This window comes from Pelmatolapia mariae, linkage group LG20 (assembly GCF_036321145.2).
Source record: "Pelmatolapia mariae isolate MD_Pm_ZW linkage group LG20, Pm_UMD_F_2, whole genome shotgun sequence".
In the NCBI taxonomy this organism is placed as follows: domain Eukaryota; kingdom Metazoa; phylum Chordata; class Actinopteri; order Cichliformes; family Cichlidae; genus Pelmatolapia; species Pelmatolapia mariae.
In genome coordinates, this window is record NC_086244.1 from 29,891,334 (window position 1) to 29,910,333 (window position 19,000).

Consider the following 19,000-nt stretch of genomic DNA (forward strand, 5'->3'; position numbering starts at 1 on the left):
TGATGTTACCAGTGAGAATGTCAAAGGTCATTTTTCTCACAGACTTTCTTTTGTTCTGGTCTGAAAGCTTCTGCTGCATTAATGTTAAAGGAATAGCAACCAGTATGAATTAGTATGTTTTTTCAGCACTTTCCCTTCACTGGAAAGGGGCCTGTGAAACCAGGACTGCCAGCACAGTGAGTAGGCTGACAATACGTACATCTGTGGTAGATTTGTCAGGAGACTGTCTCTCCATTGTGTGCAAAAGTAAGAAACCTTTTTCCCACTCCACATGATTCCAATCCCTTAACTTTCCTCAGAAGCTCCTCCCTTCCCAGGCCTTCATTGGACCAGGAAATACGCTGGGAAAACCTCAAACCTCTCTCCAGGTACATTTCCTACAAAAATTAAAAGCAAAGCCAGCATCTCTAAAGTTGCAACATTCATTTTGGTCATACACTGACAAAAAAAAACAGAATATCAGCACTGGCACGGCTGGCACAGACATCAAATACGTTCAGTACAAACACTAAGGCTAACTACGAACACTACTACAGTATCTGAGCATATCTACGCCGTCTCACAACAATGGCGCACAAACGGAGATGCTGGTATCGTTTTCATCAAGTATCGTCACACGTGGCGCTGATGAGGTTTAATATCAGAATGAAATGATACAAGAAACAGACCTGATTCACAGTGCAGCTCAAGCAGACATCACAGACACTCTTTCATCTCCCTTTAGCTTGTGCTTTACGACAGCGCTACAAGTTCATCTTACCAATAAATAAAAAACAATATCAAGTAAAATGTGAGAATGAATTACTATTTAACACAAACATTAGTACCATATGAGAAAATGAAGTAAGTGCTTTGTTAGACAACCTCTTCCTCTTCCAAATCTGACCTTAGTTATAAAGTGACGTGATTATAGCAACTATAGCAAAATCCTTTATTTTAACACAATATAAACTATAAATATAAACCCTAAACTATAATATACTATGTCTAGTTTGGTTGTTAGTGGTATTAGACATATATTTTCCCGCCTAAGCTATTCATTTGTACACTTCAGGAGAAAAATATACCTGTATGTCATAGGCCACTGCGGCTCCTGATTGTGTACTTGCAGTACACAAGTAATTATATGCCTGCAGCAGTTATACACTTACAGATGGCGTTCCATTAACTAACATGGAACATCAGAGCATGTTTAATCATTTAAGGAGATACGCTGAAATACTAAAATCAATTCATAATAAGGAGTGTAAAATGCCCGGTGATCTTCTTTGCAGAAAAGTTGCAGTATTCATAAAATATTCATAAAACAAATCCTCCATTTGTCAGGCCACTCTTGCAAATATTGAATATGTTCACAGTTACCTGCCTGGTCAGATAAAGTTAAAACAAAAAAAGTCCAATCACATGTGGATGAATGTAAACATTACAGGAATGTCCAGACAAAAATATTGACCCAGTCTTTCATCTTGCTCAGTTTGTCCAGCATTATTCAGCCGCCCCATGTTGCTCCTTCTCTTCAGGAACAGACATGAAGATCTTCTGACAGAACATGGTGAAGATTTCTGAGGAGAAACAACTCGTCACGTTAGCCACGTCTATTTTCTCTTTGCTAGGCTACTACAGGTCAAATGTTGGATTTTTTTTTTTTTTTTTTTAAACACTGCGTCGGCCTTTTGCCTGAGTCCTCCGGACCAACTATGTAAACAAAGGAAATGTATCGGTGCCCACAGCAGAACTTGAGCAGATAATCTCACAGGAATTTCACAACAAACCACCTTTGCCTCACTCTAAAAAAAACAAAAAATATCTCCAACTCACCCAGCATCTTCTTGACCACATGGGGTTTTTTCCACTTGTAGCCCAGTAGGTACGCTGGGACGCCTGTGAGAATAATGCCGCTGCCTAGCAGACACTCGAAGGGAGCTGCCCAAAAGGACACGACGATCATGAAGACGCAGCTCAACACAAAAGTAACGGGGATGAAGAGAGAAATCTGCAGAGAGAAAATATAAAATACATAACAGATGAAGATGTGTTTCGATTTATATTAGACACGAGCAGATAAGATACAGCTTATAATTGTTGAGTGAAGATGTCTCACACACTGAAAAAGAAGAAAATATCATATTTGGACTTTGGAATAATGCAACTATAGCTAACGATAAGACTAATGTATAGTGATTTTGATGACAATACTTCCCAAGTTCAGATTTTAGATCCTGTAACTTCTTCACTAATATCTGTTTTCTGCCACTTTGTTTCCATTAAACAACAAGAGGAGACACATAATTACCAAAGTTTTTATGTTAAGACATTTTCAGTACCGATTACTTTACAGATCAGACAATAATGCAAAAAAAATCAATCAAATCAATACAAATTCAAACTATAAGACTGTGTATGTAAAGTTGAATGATGCCTGACTTCATCTAAAGATCAGATTTTGAAACAATGATATGTGCTACAGTTGATACTAAATACATTTGTACTCTTACTTAAGTATTTTTCTCATATTGGCTTTCCCTTTTTCCTTAAGCGTCTCCAACAATTTGATCAAAATGAAGTAATAATTATTGGCTAAACTGTTATGTTAAGAGCTCCATACTGTTATTAGATTCAGTTATCAGTTAAACTTCTTCAGCTGACGGTTTGTTTTTCTTTTTTCTGGGTTGAAACTGACATTTTTTATGAATGGTTTACATATAAATAGCTCTGTCTCTCTCTCTCTCTCTTTTAATATGTTTATAGATGATTTTATAAAATAAATGAGCTGAAAGCAGTGTGGGCCAAAGAGAAGATGAAAGACTCTGGTCAGCCAAGGTAATTTTCCCATGATGAAATAGAAACAAAGGATCATGTATTCCTCCAAATACCCCTCCCTCCTGTCTTGGAAAAACAGTATGTTTCCAGTTCCACCTAATAACAAGAGTAGCGATACAATGGTGCTTTCACTAAAAAAAAATAGCAGATGCTTTATGAAACTAGAAGACATGTTGATGTTTTGCCAGACAAAGAAGGTAGGGCCAGGGTCACCTTTCAGTGAGACTCATATCCATCAAAATGGATCTTCTCTGCAACACGCACTGAGCAGCTACTTTAACCCCTAAGACGTTCACCTTAATGGGCCTTCTGAGGTCGGGTTTGGTAAAGCGCAGCCAGATCATGCCAGCGATGGCCATCCCAACACACATCCAGGTGAAGAAGCTGAAGAGATTGATGACAGAGAAGATGTCCTGGGAGATGGCATACATCATCGATAGGAAACACTAATACAATGAAAAAAGGAGTAAAGATTGCATTAGTTTGCTGGAAACATTAGATTATAGATAGTAGATGGATAATAGATTATAAACACACACAAGGCTTCTGAATCCTCCTTAGTGATTTTCTTGAATAGAGCAGTTATTTAAGGCAGGTCGGTGTCACAGTACTGGGTCTGTGACCCAGGGTTTTGTGTTTGTTGGTTAATTTTTATTCTTTGATTATTGTTATTCATGGTTTTGGTTCTCTTTATTGTGTTCTGCTTGTGTTATATTCTTAGTTCCTAGGATTTAGGTTTCTGTTACTTTGCCTTCCCCGTGTTCCTCGTCTAGTCACTCGTCTCCATGTTCTCTCTGTCTCCCCAGTCAGTTATGTCTCTATGTTTCAGTGTCAAGTCTACATCTTTGTGAATGTCTCTTGTTTCCTGTTTTACTTTGATAGTCTTATGTCCTGTGTTCAGCGTTTAAAGCTTTGCTTCCCCTTTATCTCGTCATGTTTGATTAGTCCCAGCTGTGCTCTTCATTCCCGCGTTACTCCGTGGTGTATTTTAGCCCTTTGCCCTTTGTCGTGGCGTAGACCCTCACTGCTGTGCGTTTCTCTCATGGCTCTGTCTAAATCCCTAGTTCTCAGTTCCTGGTCTGTTTTCTTTTGGTCTAGTTTAAATTCTAGTTTCCCAGTGTTTTTCAGTTCTTAGTTCTCATGTTCAGGGTTTTGGTTTGTTTTTTGAAAGTTTATTTAATGGAGGTAGTTTGTGTGCTTTTTTGCTACTGTTCACCACCACAGTGAATTTTAAACCAAACAATCAACATGTGATTGATGCAGACCTTAATTTGAGAGGACTGCATTAACTCTTTAAGAACTGGAGCCATTTTTAGACATAGTTCCAATTTCAAAGGCTCAAAATGAACTGAACAAGTTAACATCACTTTTAATGTAAGGGTTGATTTTAGTCAGTGTGTTAGTCACCTGAAGTTTAGAACACGTGGACATCACCAGACGTTGTGCTTTATTGCTGCATTCAGGTTTTTATTTAATAATGAAAAAACACGCTTTGTTGGGTTGACATTAGGTGACTGACTTGGCATTTGAAGTATATCCCATTTCTTTGCCTTAAGAAACTCTTGACTTGGTTTTACAGTTTTTGGGTCATTATCCATTTGCACCATGAAGCGCTGTCTGATCAGTTTTGCAGCTTTGGCTGAATCTAAACAGAAACTGTAGCCCTGGACACTTCACAATTCACCCTGCTGTTTCTATCAGCACTCACATCATTAATAAACACCAGTGACTTAGTTCCCCTAGCAGCAATACATGCCAACACCATAACAGTCCCTCCACCTCCATGTTTGACAGATGATGTGGTATTCTTCACATCATGAGCTGTTTCTCTTTTTCGCCATACTTTTCTCTTCCCTTCACTCTGGTAGAAGCTTATCTTGGTGTCATTTGTCCCCCCCAATTTTTTTTTTTTTTTCAGAACTGTGCAGGCTCTTTTAGATGTTTTCTGGTAATAATCTAATCTGACCTCCCTGTTCTTGTAACCAGTGGTTTGCACCTTTCTCTAAACCCTCTGTATTTACTTTCTTGAAGCCGTCTTGATTGTAGACCCTAACAATAATGCATCTACCTCTTTGAGACTATTCTTGACTTGGTCAGATGTTGTGAAGTTGTTTTGATATTTAAAATGACAATAAAGAGCTAAATAAGAGCTCTAAAATAAAAATGCACCACTTGGAATCAACCACAGATACTAGATCTGCTTAATTTGTCATGAAGTAACGTTCAAACTGCTTGTCAGCCAATTACTTTTGAGCCTCTGAAAATGAGGCACTGTGTATAAAAACTGTTGTAAAGTCTACCTCGCTGAATCAAAGCTGCAAGTCTGCACTTCAATCACATCTTGACTGTTTGATTTAAAATCTACTGTGGTGGTGCACAGAGGCAAGATCATAAAAAATGCACAAAAATCCAACAAATTATGGACTGTAACTCTTCACTGAAATAATTTTCTCTAACAAAAATAACTCTACAAATGCTTCACAAATGTTTTGTATCGTCAAAACAGATTTATATACACTTATGTATAATACCTCAAAAATGAGGACACTTGGCAGATTTTAGCAATGATCATACATGATTTAACATACTAACCTAATCTTATTGGTCGCCAGCTGGTAAAATGTCACTGAAAGTATCAGGTTTCTTACTGTGAATATGAGGGATGGCACTGGTGTGAACAGGTCTGTGTGGACCAATCCCAGAGCAGCAGGGAGTTGACCCTCTCGAGCTCCAGCATAGAACAAACTAGAAGAGAAATTTCTTAAATCATTATTTATTCAAAAAATACAAAGACTTTAAACTATTAATACTAAATGTATAAAATGCTATCTTATGTTTCATTGTACACATGCAAACACACACCGCGCTGAAGTAAAGAGTGATCCATTGACTGCACCAAAGCAGGACAGTCCCACAAAGACGGGAATGAGCCAGGACATCACACCAAGATGGTACTCCCCAAAACTCTGCAGAACAGAAAAAAAAGCAGATGAGGAGAATTTGTGACTACAAACAACCAGTTAAGATGAAACACATTATATTAAACAAAAGCAGTACACTCACCACAGCAACAGCCTCTGACTCAATCATGACTTGAGGAGAGATGGTGGTGAAGTAGGCAAGGTTGGTTAGAACATATACCACCGTGACTATAGGCATGGATATGATGATGGACAAGGGCAGGTTCCTATGGGGTGAAAGGTCAAAGGTCATTTGAGGGGAAAAAACAATACCGTGTAACACTGTATGTTCTGGTAATATCAGACTGTGTTATGAGATGTGACTGAATTCATGCAGGGTATGCAGTGAGGAACACGACTGCATAATTTTACTGGATTTTATAAATCATTATTATCATATGCTTTTATTTTTTTGTAAAATGTAATATTTTAGTTCATATTTAGTTCATAGTTCAGATTATGTCAGTATCGCTTGGATACTTTATCTCTGTGGACTTATCTGATGATAGACAAGCTCAGTCATGGATGAGAGCAGCCATGCTCTTGGCAGATATTTACAAGACAGTCTGTGCCATCATCACCAAAACAACCTTCATTACATTTAAGTCACCTCTCTGGGTTGATCATCTCCTCCGTTACATAATTCAGGTAATTCCTGGGGGGGTGAAAAGCAAAGAGGTCACAAATCTTTCAAGCAAAAACAAACAGAAGCTATAAATAATTCAATTTTAAGTCCCTCACCAGCCTCCAAAAGCAAAGAGACCGCTGTACAGAGCCAGGACAATATTCCCAACTCCCAGTTTGCTCCCTTCAAACGCCTTTTCTGGGGTCAGATATGGCACATCACCTGCTCACATACAGAAAGAAGAAGAAAACATCTGAAAGGGAAGCAACTGTCCCACTGCCAGGTGTAGCGCCTGGAGGAGTTATGTGCTTAGGCATTGAATAGATTCTTTTTGTGCTGCCGACACATTTTGTCTCTTGTACCAGGCCGGCCTGTTGATGCCTGCCCTTTGACATGCTTGGCATTTTCAACCAGCAAGCCAGCTGAGCATCTCCTCTGGGGTACAGAAACATGATCAATTGACATTTAAATATGAGAAAAAAAAATTTATGATAAGTAAACTTCAATCCATTTATACAATACACTGCAGTCAATAAATCCAGTGTGTGTGTGTGTGTGTGTGTGTGAGTGAGACAGAGAGAGAGAGCCTGGCGTTTTGGTGTCTCTCTCTCCCTGTACCTGTCGCTTTCAGATGGTAATGACCCTCCTTATTATTTTCCAACTCTGTTCTTCCCTCTTGCTGGTCTGCTGAAAGAGTGTGACAACAGCCGGCAAGCTTCACTGCCTAGTTTCCATGGTAACAGAGTATGGCGCACAAAGGTGGTAGGCGTGGCCTTGTGTAAGGAGGGGAGCAGCAGATGCAGCGTGGAGCAAGTGTGGCCACGCTCTTGTATTGTGAATGGCACAGCTCGGACGGATTAACGTGCGTTGCTTTTACAGTCTTAGACGGCACACGTGAATCCACACGCTTAGGGCTATCATATAGAAAAATGTTACTACAATGCCATTATTTCAGGCAGTAAATTACTGTCTGTATAGTCACCTTATTTTCTGTAAATTTTCATTTCATTGCAGTCTCATTTGTACAATCAAAACCATCCTGGCACGTTCTGGTGCCCATGTTCATGTTCAGACTCAATCACATGGCTCTAGACAGACAAGCTCTGTGTTCAGACTCAGCAAGTGTGCTAACAAGCTGAAAGCAAAGCAGTCTGCTTCATTAGGCTCATTAGGGCTCGTTAACAACTTGTTTACCATTGGAGATAAAAGAAGTAAACCTCACATAGATGTCGTGTAAAGATGAGAATCATAATAATTGATGCAACTATATAGTTTGCAAAAAGCCACATATTGCAATGGCATTTACTTTACAGGCATGCTGTTAGTTCCATAATTACTCCAACTAAAAATATTGAAAACAAGGGAGCTGTGTTCCCAACACAATGAAGGAAGCTGCATGCTGACGAGCAGATCTGAAATAACAGGTTCAAAGTGAGGACACTTTTTGAGGATTTTTTTTTTACTGACTATTAAAGTAGGTTAAATATTGTTGAGGATTTAGATTTTATTACACTCACAAAACCTGTTTTTCCAGCTTTGACCTGAAGCTTATTTTACTTCTCTGTTAAAAATTAACAAGTCTTGTGATGAAGGCATAAGATTTGTTCTCAACAGCATGCAGTCATGCAGCTGACTTGGTTTGTTCTGGGGTATTTTGCCACTCACCTGTGGAAATCTGAATGAAGCCAAAGAGGATGATGATGATCAAGGCTATCAATTTGGAAGCGGTGAACAAGTCCTGGACCTTGGTTGCTGCTTTCACACTGATACAGTTTACAAATGTCAGGGAGGCTACAAGCAGCGGGGAGACACAAAACAAACTACAATCAAGAATCTGGTGAATGACCAGCTGCAATGAAGTGTCTAAAATGTGTATTTGACCTAAGAAAGCCCACCAACATCATGTACTCACTAAGACACAGGCAGGCAATGAGCTTGGCTGCGCTGTCGGGCACGATGCAGTTGGGGTAGAGAGGTTTCAGAAGGTAGGTCGCAAACACCAGTGACACCACATACTGCGACGACGGCCGGATGATGAGCATCTCCACCCACAGCTTCAGAAAGGCAGCCAGTTCGCCATATACCTCAAGGATGTAAGTGTAGTCTCCTCCTGACTTGGCAATAGTTGTCCCCAGCTCTGCGTAGCACAGAGCACCCATGGTGGATATCACTCCACAGGCGGACCAAACGATCAGAGAGAGCCCGGCGGAGCCAGTCTCTTTGACAACACCTGTGGGAGTGACAAAAATGCCGGAGCCGATGATGGTGCCGATAATCATTCCGACACCGTTGAAGAGGGTGATGCTACGTTTGAGTTCAATCTTCTCCCCCTTGCCTGGCAGGCTGTTGGTGGAACCTGTGGCAGCAGGCGGAGAACCCACGGGGTCAGATGGAGATGCTGGCTGCTCCACAATGAGACCATCTTGCTCAGGCTCTGCTCCAGTCGCTGGTGGTGAGAGGACAGCAGAAGGGGAGACAGTCAAATTACAGAGTCTGGCTCATTTTCAGACAAATGAAAAGAATTTACAAGCTTTCTCACTGAGTTGTTTTAGGCACTGGTTACTTTGAAAAATTATGATTAATAAAAACAAACAAAAACTTGTGTTACTAAAGGAAGAATTCATATAATTTTTTTAAAAATAGAAATTTTTGTAAATCAGCGCCTATGAGATTTTCATTCTGAACCTGCTGTCCTTATTAAACTCTTTCTATCCGTGTAAACACACACTGCATCTGATAGTTGTGTTTTCATACCCACGTTCCTAATATGTGCCATTTGTCCACACCTGTCACCTGCTACCATGAAAGCATCTCCTCAGCATCAACTCTACAATTCTACTCTTGCATCAGGCAATGTTGCATCAGAGCGCATGGTGGAATAATGCAGCGCTGCACCATGTGGCACTTAGAGGAGCGTGAGCATGCACTGTACCTACCCCCCATCTTCTCCTTAGCGACGCTCTCTCGGCTGCCTCTCAATTTCAGCTCCGGCTCAGCCATCTTCCCTCTCAGTCTGAGACCCCTTGTCTTGTCTGCTTCCTCCTGCAGCCCTTTTTCTTCCTTTCTTTATGTCCTCTTCCTCTTTCTGTTGATTTACACTCTGTCTGTCTCTTTCTCCCGCACACACACACACGCGCGCAGGTCTCTCTACTTCCTGATTCGTCCTCTCTCACTCACATGTGCCCACACTGCTTCCGTCACTCAGACTAGAATTCATCTGTGCCTGATCCTCTCTGTCTCTCTCGCTCCCTCTCTCCCTCCCATCCTATATCAAGCACACAGCAGGGAGGAGCTGAACCTTTGTGATGCTGCTGCTGCTGCGTGAGCCTACGCCCATTCCAGGGAATGATGGGATACCTAAGAGGGGGAAGTAGGTTGTGAGAAGGCACCATTTGGAAGGAATACCATGTGACACTGTAATCTTTTTGTGTACTGCCTAATCCTGCAGTATACAGTATGCCTATGTGTGTCACTGGGTGCTTTCATGTCAGAGGCTATTAGAATAAATGCTGTAGAGCTGGTTTCCCCCCCTACTGGGGACCAAATGGAAAAAAACAAACTGTCTTTATTCTGCCTGAAAGGTGAGATCACAGAGAAAATGGAGATCCATTGGCCATTTTGAGTGCAGACAGTGTATAATAACAATAACGAAGCTCATTTTTCTTCCTGTATTCTTTTATGGGTTACAGGGTGTTTAAACTGGACCATACCCACCAAAAATTACAATATCATAATTACTCATAAATGCTAGACCAGGAGTGACTTTTACAATCAATTGGGGAAAGGATTTGGCCTGAAGTTATTGCTGCTTGTAGGGAATGCATGTTTTATCAGAAAGAAGAAGAAATTGGGATTCTAAATTACATGTAAATAAAATTTAAGTGCAATGATTTGCATAATATTTAAACTCCATATTTAATTGGGAAGGTGTTATTTTGAATCGTTATATCAAAAAATACGCTTATGTTTAAAGTCATTGTAAGGCATATTTAAAATAATGTTTGTTAACATAAAATTGCTTCTCGTGGGTGCATGTAGCGCTGCTAAGCATCCCCCTTGCATTCATTTTTTGACAATAATTCACAAAAAAGCTCTTTATAGTCAGTTATTGCCTAAATATTCACCCCCTTGAAATGAATATTTAGTGGACCTTTGGCTGCCATCCTTGTTTTGACCTTATGTGGAGTGGTTTCACTCAGACTCCATTCTTCTTCGCAACACTGCTCAAACTCCATCAGACTGAACAGAGATCTGCTGTGAACAACACATTTAAAGTTCAGTGACAAGTTCTCCGGCCTGAGGTCTGGCCTCAGACAAAAAGCTCTATGTTAGTTAAATCAGAGCTAACAACCTTCTTCTAGTTAACCTTGGAGCCTCCTGCGTGCCTGTGGATAGACTCCAAGAGACAGAGATGTTTGCAGTGTGCTTGTATCTTCAGTGAATGAACCCTCGAGAATAAATGGCTTTAAAGAGAGTGAATATTTATGTAGTCACTTAGTTTTTGTTTAATAGTTTGAATTAATCCACATTACTTTGTAGAAGTAAAAAAAAATTTATTTTAATATCAGAGACTTGTTTTTTTTTTTAAATTTGATTTTAAAGCTTTAAAATTGACCATGAATCCAATCATAAAAGCAATAAAAGAGTAAAAACATCTGAGGGGATGAATACTCTCTATATGCAATTGAATTTCACCAAAAAATTTGAAGAATCCAGAGAAATATATCTATGCAGGGGGCAAAGCTGAAAATCTAATACTGAATTGCTTGTCATATAATCCACATACACAAACTTAAAACTCTGATATCTGAGATATCGGAGACCAAGCTCGTTTAAGATGGACATGAGTTTGGTAAAAAAAAATATATATATATATTCAGGGGGGCTGACGAAGAAAATGTGAAAAATATTTTTTTTGAAAATCACAAACTATCAAAAGAGGGAGCACCTGGCTGATATCAGCATCTGTACAGAAGTCTGCATCTGTGGTTGAATGGGAGCATTAGTCCACATTGCATGAGTAACGAACCAAATAACATATACAGATTTTAGGGCGTCAGTGCCTTTTTCAGAGAAGGCCTTGCTTAATTCACCAGCATTTTGTATGCATCACCACAGCATAGCTCTACAGTGAAATACATACATAATAAAAATCCCAGGTTTGACATTTAATCTTGTGCCTTTTTCTGCTTAAATATGGGATTATTTCTCACAAGCTTTTCTTCTCCCCCCAAATACCTATATGCACAAAGTATCCCCATACAATAAAACTTTTTACAACTATGTCTGATTATATGGAAATAAATCCGACTCTCAGATTGATTTGTCTAATATATGCCTGGATTTATTGTATGAGCCCTGTGCTCGGCGCTAATGAGTTGCATGTCCAATATTTCACCGCAAGGTGGAGCCCTAAACACAATTCAAAACCTGAGATTTATTTTTCTTCTTCTGAAGATGAACCTGGTCAAACTCACGGTGCTTAAACAGGATTTGTCTGTTTTTTAAAAGCTCAGGGAAACTTACTGAGGAACTTACAGGAACATCTTAACAATGTGTTTTATCAAATAAATATAAATAAATAAATATGGCCAACACTACAAAATAAATAAATCAGAGAAATCCTTACACCCTAGACCTGGCATATTTGTTGTTGTTAAAATAAATCACTTCAGACTACTTTAATCTATAAAAAATTATATTGTTTTATAAGCTCTTCTTATATTTTAAATGGTAAAAATGGTAGAAATGCTAAACAGGAGGGAATGTCTAAATGAGCAGTAATTAGGAACCTTACCGTAAGGAAATTGCAGCCTTACCATTTTTCATTCATTTTTATAAGGACCTGTTATTATATTGACTGCACCTGTTGCTCCAAACCGCAAAAGTATGTGAAGTAAAAGTAGGCCCATATATTCACAAACATGCTTGGACGAAGTGAACTATAAAAGAAGCATTCGGAGAATGAGCCCCGTTCTGTTAAGGCGTTACTAGCAGCTCTCTTGCATAACTATCAACGCTGACAAATTCGACCTGCGATCACCGAGCTCAGTTCAGCAGAACATCTCAGCTCACTCGTGGTGGAGCGCAGATCGATCCTGGTTTCAAGCCAGGGCACTTTCTGCCACGTGTCCGGGGACTTTCCCCTGGGCGAGGAGAGGAGAAACCAGGTTCCCTGTATGTAGCCCAGAGTGCAAGCCTTCTGAATGCCCGGATGTCATCAGCAGGAAGCGGCGCATAAATAGAGGGGCAGGCGGCACATGTTCAACATCGCGGTGTCTCAAAATATGAACAACTGTATCAGTGTTAACAACTATTTTACAAAATGAGAGTGAATATGTCTCAGCTGTTCTGTCCCAGAAAGAGCGTCTCCTCTTGTTTGTAAGGAGCTCAAGTTGAACGGATCAAAGCCGCGGGACATCATGGGAAATGTTAAAGGCGCAGTAATAGGCGGATATTAGCGGGGGGTTTGTTTGTTTTTTTGATATGCCAACGCTGTACCCACGTCTAGTGTATCACTTTTAAATAATTCAGTAAACGCAGTAATGTCCCCGGAGGGCTGGGGGGGGGGGGGGGGGGGGCACTAACATCCCTTTTAGCTTTTCAAAAAATGCCATTATAATTGCTGTAAATTATTCAAAACACCACATCTAAGACAATAAACTCCACACAAACGCCGTGTGTTACGCACACATGCATAAATTCATAGCTGACTTGATTTACTAATTTGTATTATGATAATTTAAGAAGAAATAATTTGCATTTTTATCCCTTACTTGTTATTTTTCCCGTTTTCAGTGGAATTATCATTTATATTGGCGCACTGACAGTGTCTTTATAAATAGCAGTGCGTTGTTTATAAAGGTATTTTAATGAGGCCAGGTCTAATATAGGTATCATTATACTGTCTCTGAAGAAGCCATTTGATTCGTCTGCGGTGGTGTCTTTCCCAGCATGCCTTGTTTCCCAGCATGCCTCAGCACCATTTTTCCTATCGTGTCAATGGACAGGTCATTTCAGATGCAAAATTAGCGAATATAATTTAGTCTCACAATAAAGCAACACTTTATGTCATACACGGCTTTTATTTAGGGACGAGTCCTCGCACCGTAACAAAAGCCACCGTCGGGTTCGCCCCCATATAAATAACTTCCAGTTGTGTTTACGTCTTCCGGTGGGAGGAAGCTCATTGTAGAGGTCACGTGCAGAGTGCTCGTCACTCCTCCAGTTACCTCGGGGAAGGTCTGAGACAAGAGCCAATAGCTGCTCTTGCAGGGCATCACCTGATTCGGGTGAGCGAGTGAACAGAAATAGTGGTGCCGACGCGAGCACGTCTCACAGGAGAAGCCAGGTGGAGCAGTTTCTCAGCTCCTCAGGTGGATGTGGTGCTCGCTGGCTTGGAATCACTCGCGGCTGGCGAATGAGTGCGATGTATGAGGTGGAGTACAGCTCCAGAACCCAATTCAGACTACTCTCCTTCCACCTTTTCTTCTCACCTCTTCTTTTATTCTGTTTCAAAGCTCTGAAACCCAAATAAGCCCGAGAGAGTAAGCATCCTGCGTGGCAAAAGCGTGTAAACGTGCTTTAAACTATTATCCAATCCAAAGTTAGGATCATTGCCCGCACGAAAACAGTATGAAGCACATCATATGTTTATGGCTGATAGATTTGCATTTGGTGTAGCTGGTCCAATAAATCCATTTTAGCAACTTTATTATAATATTACATTTACAGTATTTTCCCACTAAAAATATAAAGAGGAAAACTGAAATGTAAATGCCTCAGCAATATATTAAAAAACTTAAATTTCAAGTGACTTGTGAATTGTCAGTAACATTTATAAACACAGTGTGAACTTGTTTATCATTTTAGAAATATCCAGTGGATACAAACTAAACCGTTTGACCAATATTAATTGCTTGTGTTCCTGCTGTTGTAAGAACATCAGAAGGTCTTAAAGGGCCAAACAGCTGTGAAAAATAATCATTATAATTCTTCCTTGTGCTCTACAGTTCAGCCTAGTAGGTAATGCTTCATTAAGGCATTTAAAAACACACAGGCTTGAAGAAAATATCACGCCTTATCTATAGCATGACTAACAATTCCATTAAAATCTCCTGGATTTATCTAAGACAAGTGATGTAATGTTACAAGCAGTGAATATTATCATTACCATATTACAGTAGACTGGAGTCCTGTCCATTGTGTACTCGCTTTTCCTGCTATCATAGGCTACAGTCCCCACAACACTGATAGAGGAAGTGATTAAGAAAACGGTGGCGAATGAGCCTAAAGAGTGCCTCCTTTGAAAATGTGTAGTCTTTATAACTTAACACGATGTAAAAAAAAACAAAACATTTTGACTGTATGTGAAGAAGTCTGCAGAGCAGGACTTTTGTAGGGGCTGGTCTAGAAAGCTGCGTCTTAATTTGTAAGCTGTATTTCAGAGTTGCATTGATGCAACTGCATGCATGCAGCTGCATCAATATTTTCCCCCAAAATCTTGCAGATCATTAAGTTGTTTGTTGGGAAATTTGTGTTGTTTTTTTTCCTTAGAGCTCTCTCGCTGATGCCATTTTTGTCCAGTCTTTTTCTTATTGTTGAATCATGAACTCTGATCTTAACTGAAGCGAGGCCCGCAGTTCTTCCGTTGTTCTGGGTTCTTTTGTGGGCTCCTGGATGAGTTGTTGACACGCTCTTGGAGTCATTTTGGTAGGACGGTCACTCCAGGGAAGGGTCACCATTGTTCCAAGTTTCCTCCATTTGTTGATAACGGCTCTCACTGTGGTTCACTGGCGTCTCAAAGCCTTTAAAATGGCTTTGTAACCTTTTCCAGACTGACAGATCCATGGCTTTGTTTCTCATCTGTTTTTCAGTTTCATGAGTTCATTTCTCAGACATGTTCTGTCTAGGGGATTTCTTGTTTGACCAGGTCACTCAGCTTGCCCCCCCAATAATTCACAGTTAATTCATGATATAACAAGATTTTACTTTTTCACACAGGGCAGGCAGGTTTGGATAGCTTTCAACCCTTAATGAATGAAATCCTCATTTAGAAACTGCATTTTGTATTTACCTGGGTTATCTGTCTCTAATATAAAATTAATTTGATGAAGAATGTAAGTGTGACAAATATGCAAAAATCAAAGAAAACTCATCTCTTTTTTTAATCAGTGTAATATCCTCCTGTCTCTCTTACAGTTTGGTTTGTGTGATGGTCTACGAATCTGAGTCATCTCTTTTTTATGTTGTTTTCCATGTTTTTCTTGGATTGCTTTCATTTATTTTTGTCTTTGCTATTTTTACAGCCCTTCATTGTTACTTTGTTCCTTCCGGCTTTCTTCTCACTTACAGCTATCTCCTATGTGTAATCTTATTTCACAGGCTGCTTCACTCTGGTCTGAATTATGCTTTTTTAATCATTACATCTTTTATCTCTCGCGTGCTCTCTTGTGCATTTTCCTCTACGTATCCTTTTGTTGTCCTCCAAGCATCCTGCCTACACTCCATCCTACACGTCCTATACTGCAGATACCTCTTTTTATTGTTGCTACTATATAAATTAGGAGAAGCAGTAATAGCTTCATGGTGAATGCACTTTTAAATGACCCAAAGTGAAGCAGAACATCAGAACAATTGGGTCTTAAAAAAGTTTGCCCCAAAGTTAAAAACAAAGTCACATGCAGTATAATGTAGATGTATGAATCTACATTATGTATGTTGCATTTAGAGCACAGTTGTTATTTTTGGCATTTCTGTACGGACCTCATTCAAAACAGGAAAAAGACAGCACCGTAAAATAGAGATGTCCACAAACATTTGGATGTTTCCACTATCTCATAATGTTTCATTCGAAAGGTTTCATGTCCTGTTTCTTTACTCATTTATTTTCCTCCTGTCTTCATCACTAATTTTTCCCATATTTCATGGTACAAATTAAACATCCCTCTAACACTTCAGAGCACAACCACCTCCAGCTGCCATCACCCGCTGGCTTTCCTCTCTGTTTCACATTTCTCTTCATGATGCTTTTCATGAGCCCTCCTCCACCAAAAGCTCTCACATTTCCCTCCGATAACCCCGCTCAGCCTCTGGAAGATAATGATGTTCCAAATTGGATTTACTTTGCCGCCCCCTTTCTTCTTCTCTTCAGTGCTGTACTGTGTTTTTACCATTTTTTTCTCCCTGTTTTTCATATAATATGTCTGTGAGCCAGTGGGCTTTTCACTGCGGTGCTCCGGGCTCTCGCTTCCTCTTGAACTGCTCCATTACTGTGAGGGTGCTCTTGTATATTTTGTCTAGGCAAACTGTCCAGCTTGTGACTCAGTATATAATTAACACACTGTGATGCTGCCTCTATTCCCCCCCCCCCCCCCCCCCCCCCAAAAAAAAAAAAAACTACAATCACAAATATCTAAAGGTCATTTTTCAGTGATGTGAAGCTTGTTAGACAGGGATGTAATTATATGCTTCCAGGATTGTCTCCACTGGCATCTCTGTGGTTGCAAAGCCCTTTAGCAACCCAATATACACACTCCGCTGCTCGCAGTGAAGATTAAATGATGTATAAAATGAAATAGCTCTGACTTAAACCTAATCACGTTGTGTTTTGCAGCTCCACAGCACTGAAAAGAGAAAAAAAAAATCCAAAAAGCTACATGGCTCTTGTGTTTATGAGCCGCTATCCTCCTCCGTCTTTGTTTGTGTCATCTGCTTCTAATGTAAATGTGTGACCAATGAAAGTAGGCAGTAGAGCCCATCTGATAAGACAGATCAAACGCCTTCTAATTCCAGAAATATATCATCTGCCCTGGGCTGTCAGTAATCCCTCCTTGATCAGCCATCACTAAGCAGGCCTGGAAACAGCAACATGATATGTAACTGTATCCATTTCTGCATTCTCTCCTTCCTTCTGTTATGCTACAGCTTAGCAGACGTCTGCCCACTGGTCTGTGAGCATATGCGTGTCGAATATGAAGGACTCAGAGATCAGGCTTTCTACTTGACTTTGCTTCCTTTCAGCGTCAACGCTTCTTGACAGTTGACCCTGATTTTCCTCTGCCAGTCTGTCCCAGTCTCTTCACGTACTCCGCCTTGTCCCTTCTCGTCATGTCTCCTTAGCCTGTTTATCCTTCTTCAGCTGGTGCTCAACAGTTTTCCCCACTTATTTTTTAATGATATGCATGCACAGACACTTGCAAATAAGCTCCTAATTGATCAAATGACTGTGTAGTGACACTCGGGCACATTAACGTCATAGACGGTCTGCTAATGGTTGCCAAACATCACAAACAGAATTCATTTACAGGCAATTAATGCACACAACTTCCCGACTTGCCTCCTTTTGCGTCTGCAGTACTGTCTAATAGATATATGTTATCTTTTGCACAATTCACACATGGAAATTTTAAAAAGACCATTAATGTGCTTTATATAGGTTTCTGTGGAGACTGAAATCCATGCTGCCTGAGTTTATGTCTGAATCCATGCCTTACAGACACAGTGGTAGATATATATATAGACCACATAGCTGGTGGTTGTTCTGTCCCTTGCATCTTGCAGAAGTCCTGCAGTCACCGGGGAGAAAAATAGCAGCAGGGAAGGACTGTGGCGTGAGCTCTGAAGTGAAAGAACGATTTCTTTCCAGCTGTAAAGGACCTCCTGCCGTCACCATCTTCCTTTCCTATAGTTTAAATCAAAAAAGGAACCTTTGCTTTTTCTCAGGAAGCAGACATTGGGGTTTCATCTCATCCACCAACAGGGCATAAGATTCATATTTTATTATAATCATGTGAGAAACTCAGACTTAATGTACAAGCCTTCATTTCTTACAAATGATCTGAGTAATGCTATAATGAGAGACAACGTGCTACAATGAACCTTCTCAAAGCCAACCTATGGATAATAAGTGTAATGCAATAAAACAGTGTCAGCTCTCAAAGGAAAGCCTCCAGTGTGAGGTTTATTGTACATATCTTAAGCTTAATGATGATTAGCTCTCGAACACAAAGTGCAAAAGAATCCACAACTTAATCAGCTTATTTGCTGTACGAGTCCAATGCGACCTGCTACGCGCTCTGATGAATGAAAATAGACGGTGAATGCGAGCTATTAGCTGCTTGGTGCAAAGTTGGGGCTTAAACTTCCCAGGTTGTTTCAGGTTGTGCGCCGGGGGAGGGATTTTAAAGAGTAAGAATGAGCTAATTGCCCCAGTTTCAGCGTGAGGTGGGCTTGAAATTGTTCCGCTGCTTTGTAGACGTTTCTCAAAGGTTCTAGCTGCTGATATGACAAGCTTACATTTAAAAGATATTTCAGTCTGTCAGTCTTACTCAGGCGGGGAGAATGTAAATAATTTCCTCTTTTTTCCTGTTTCTTTGATGGCTTTCTCACATGAATTCTAATGAAATGTAATGCTGAAAGTCTCTTTTTTTTTTTTTTTTCATTTTAAGAGCAAAGAAGAAGCTTTTATTTGCTTCTTAGGCTGTATAACACAATGGAAGGACACCTTGAGATTAAAATATATAGCGCTCGATACATGGAGTGTGCAATAACGAACTATAATATTGACCCTTAACAAATGACGCCTCTCTCCATG

At 40.0% G+C, this 19,000-nt stretch overlaps 1 protein-coding gene across 1 annotated transcript; it reads right to left on the bottom strand.

Moving 5' to 3' along the window:
- Positions 1 to 406: 406 nt before the first annotated feature.
- LOC134618107 (large neutral amino acids transporter small subunit 1-like) lies at positions 407 to 9,749 on the bottom strand. Its single transcript, XM_063463385.1, has 11 exons — positions 9,342 to 9,749; positions 8,318 to 8,851; positions 8,071 to 8,196; positions 6,522 to 6,627; positions 6,391 to 6,435; positions 5,884 to 6,007; positions 5,683 to 5,786; positions 5,469 to 5,565; positions 3,117 to 3,266; positions 1,819 to 1,993; positions 407 to 1,562 (listed from the first exon to the last, which is right to left on the bottom strand). Exons 1-11 carry the CDS (start codon positions 9,403 to 9,405, stop codon positions 1,486 to 1,488), a joined length of 1,602 nt encoding a protein of 533 aa, XP_063319455.1. The 5' UTR covers positions 9,406 to 9,749; the 3' UTR covers positions 407 to 1,485.
- Between the last annotated feature and the right edge of the window lie 9,251 nt (positions 9,750 to 19,000).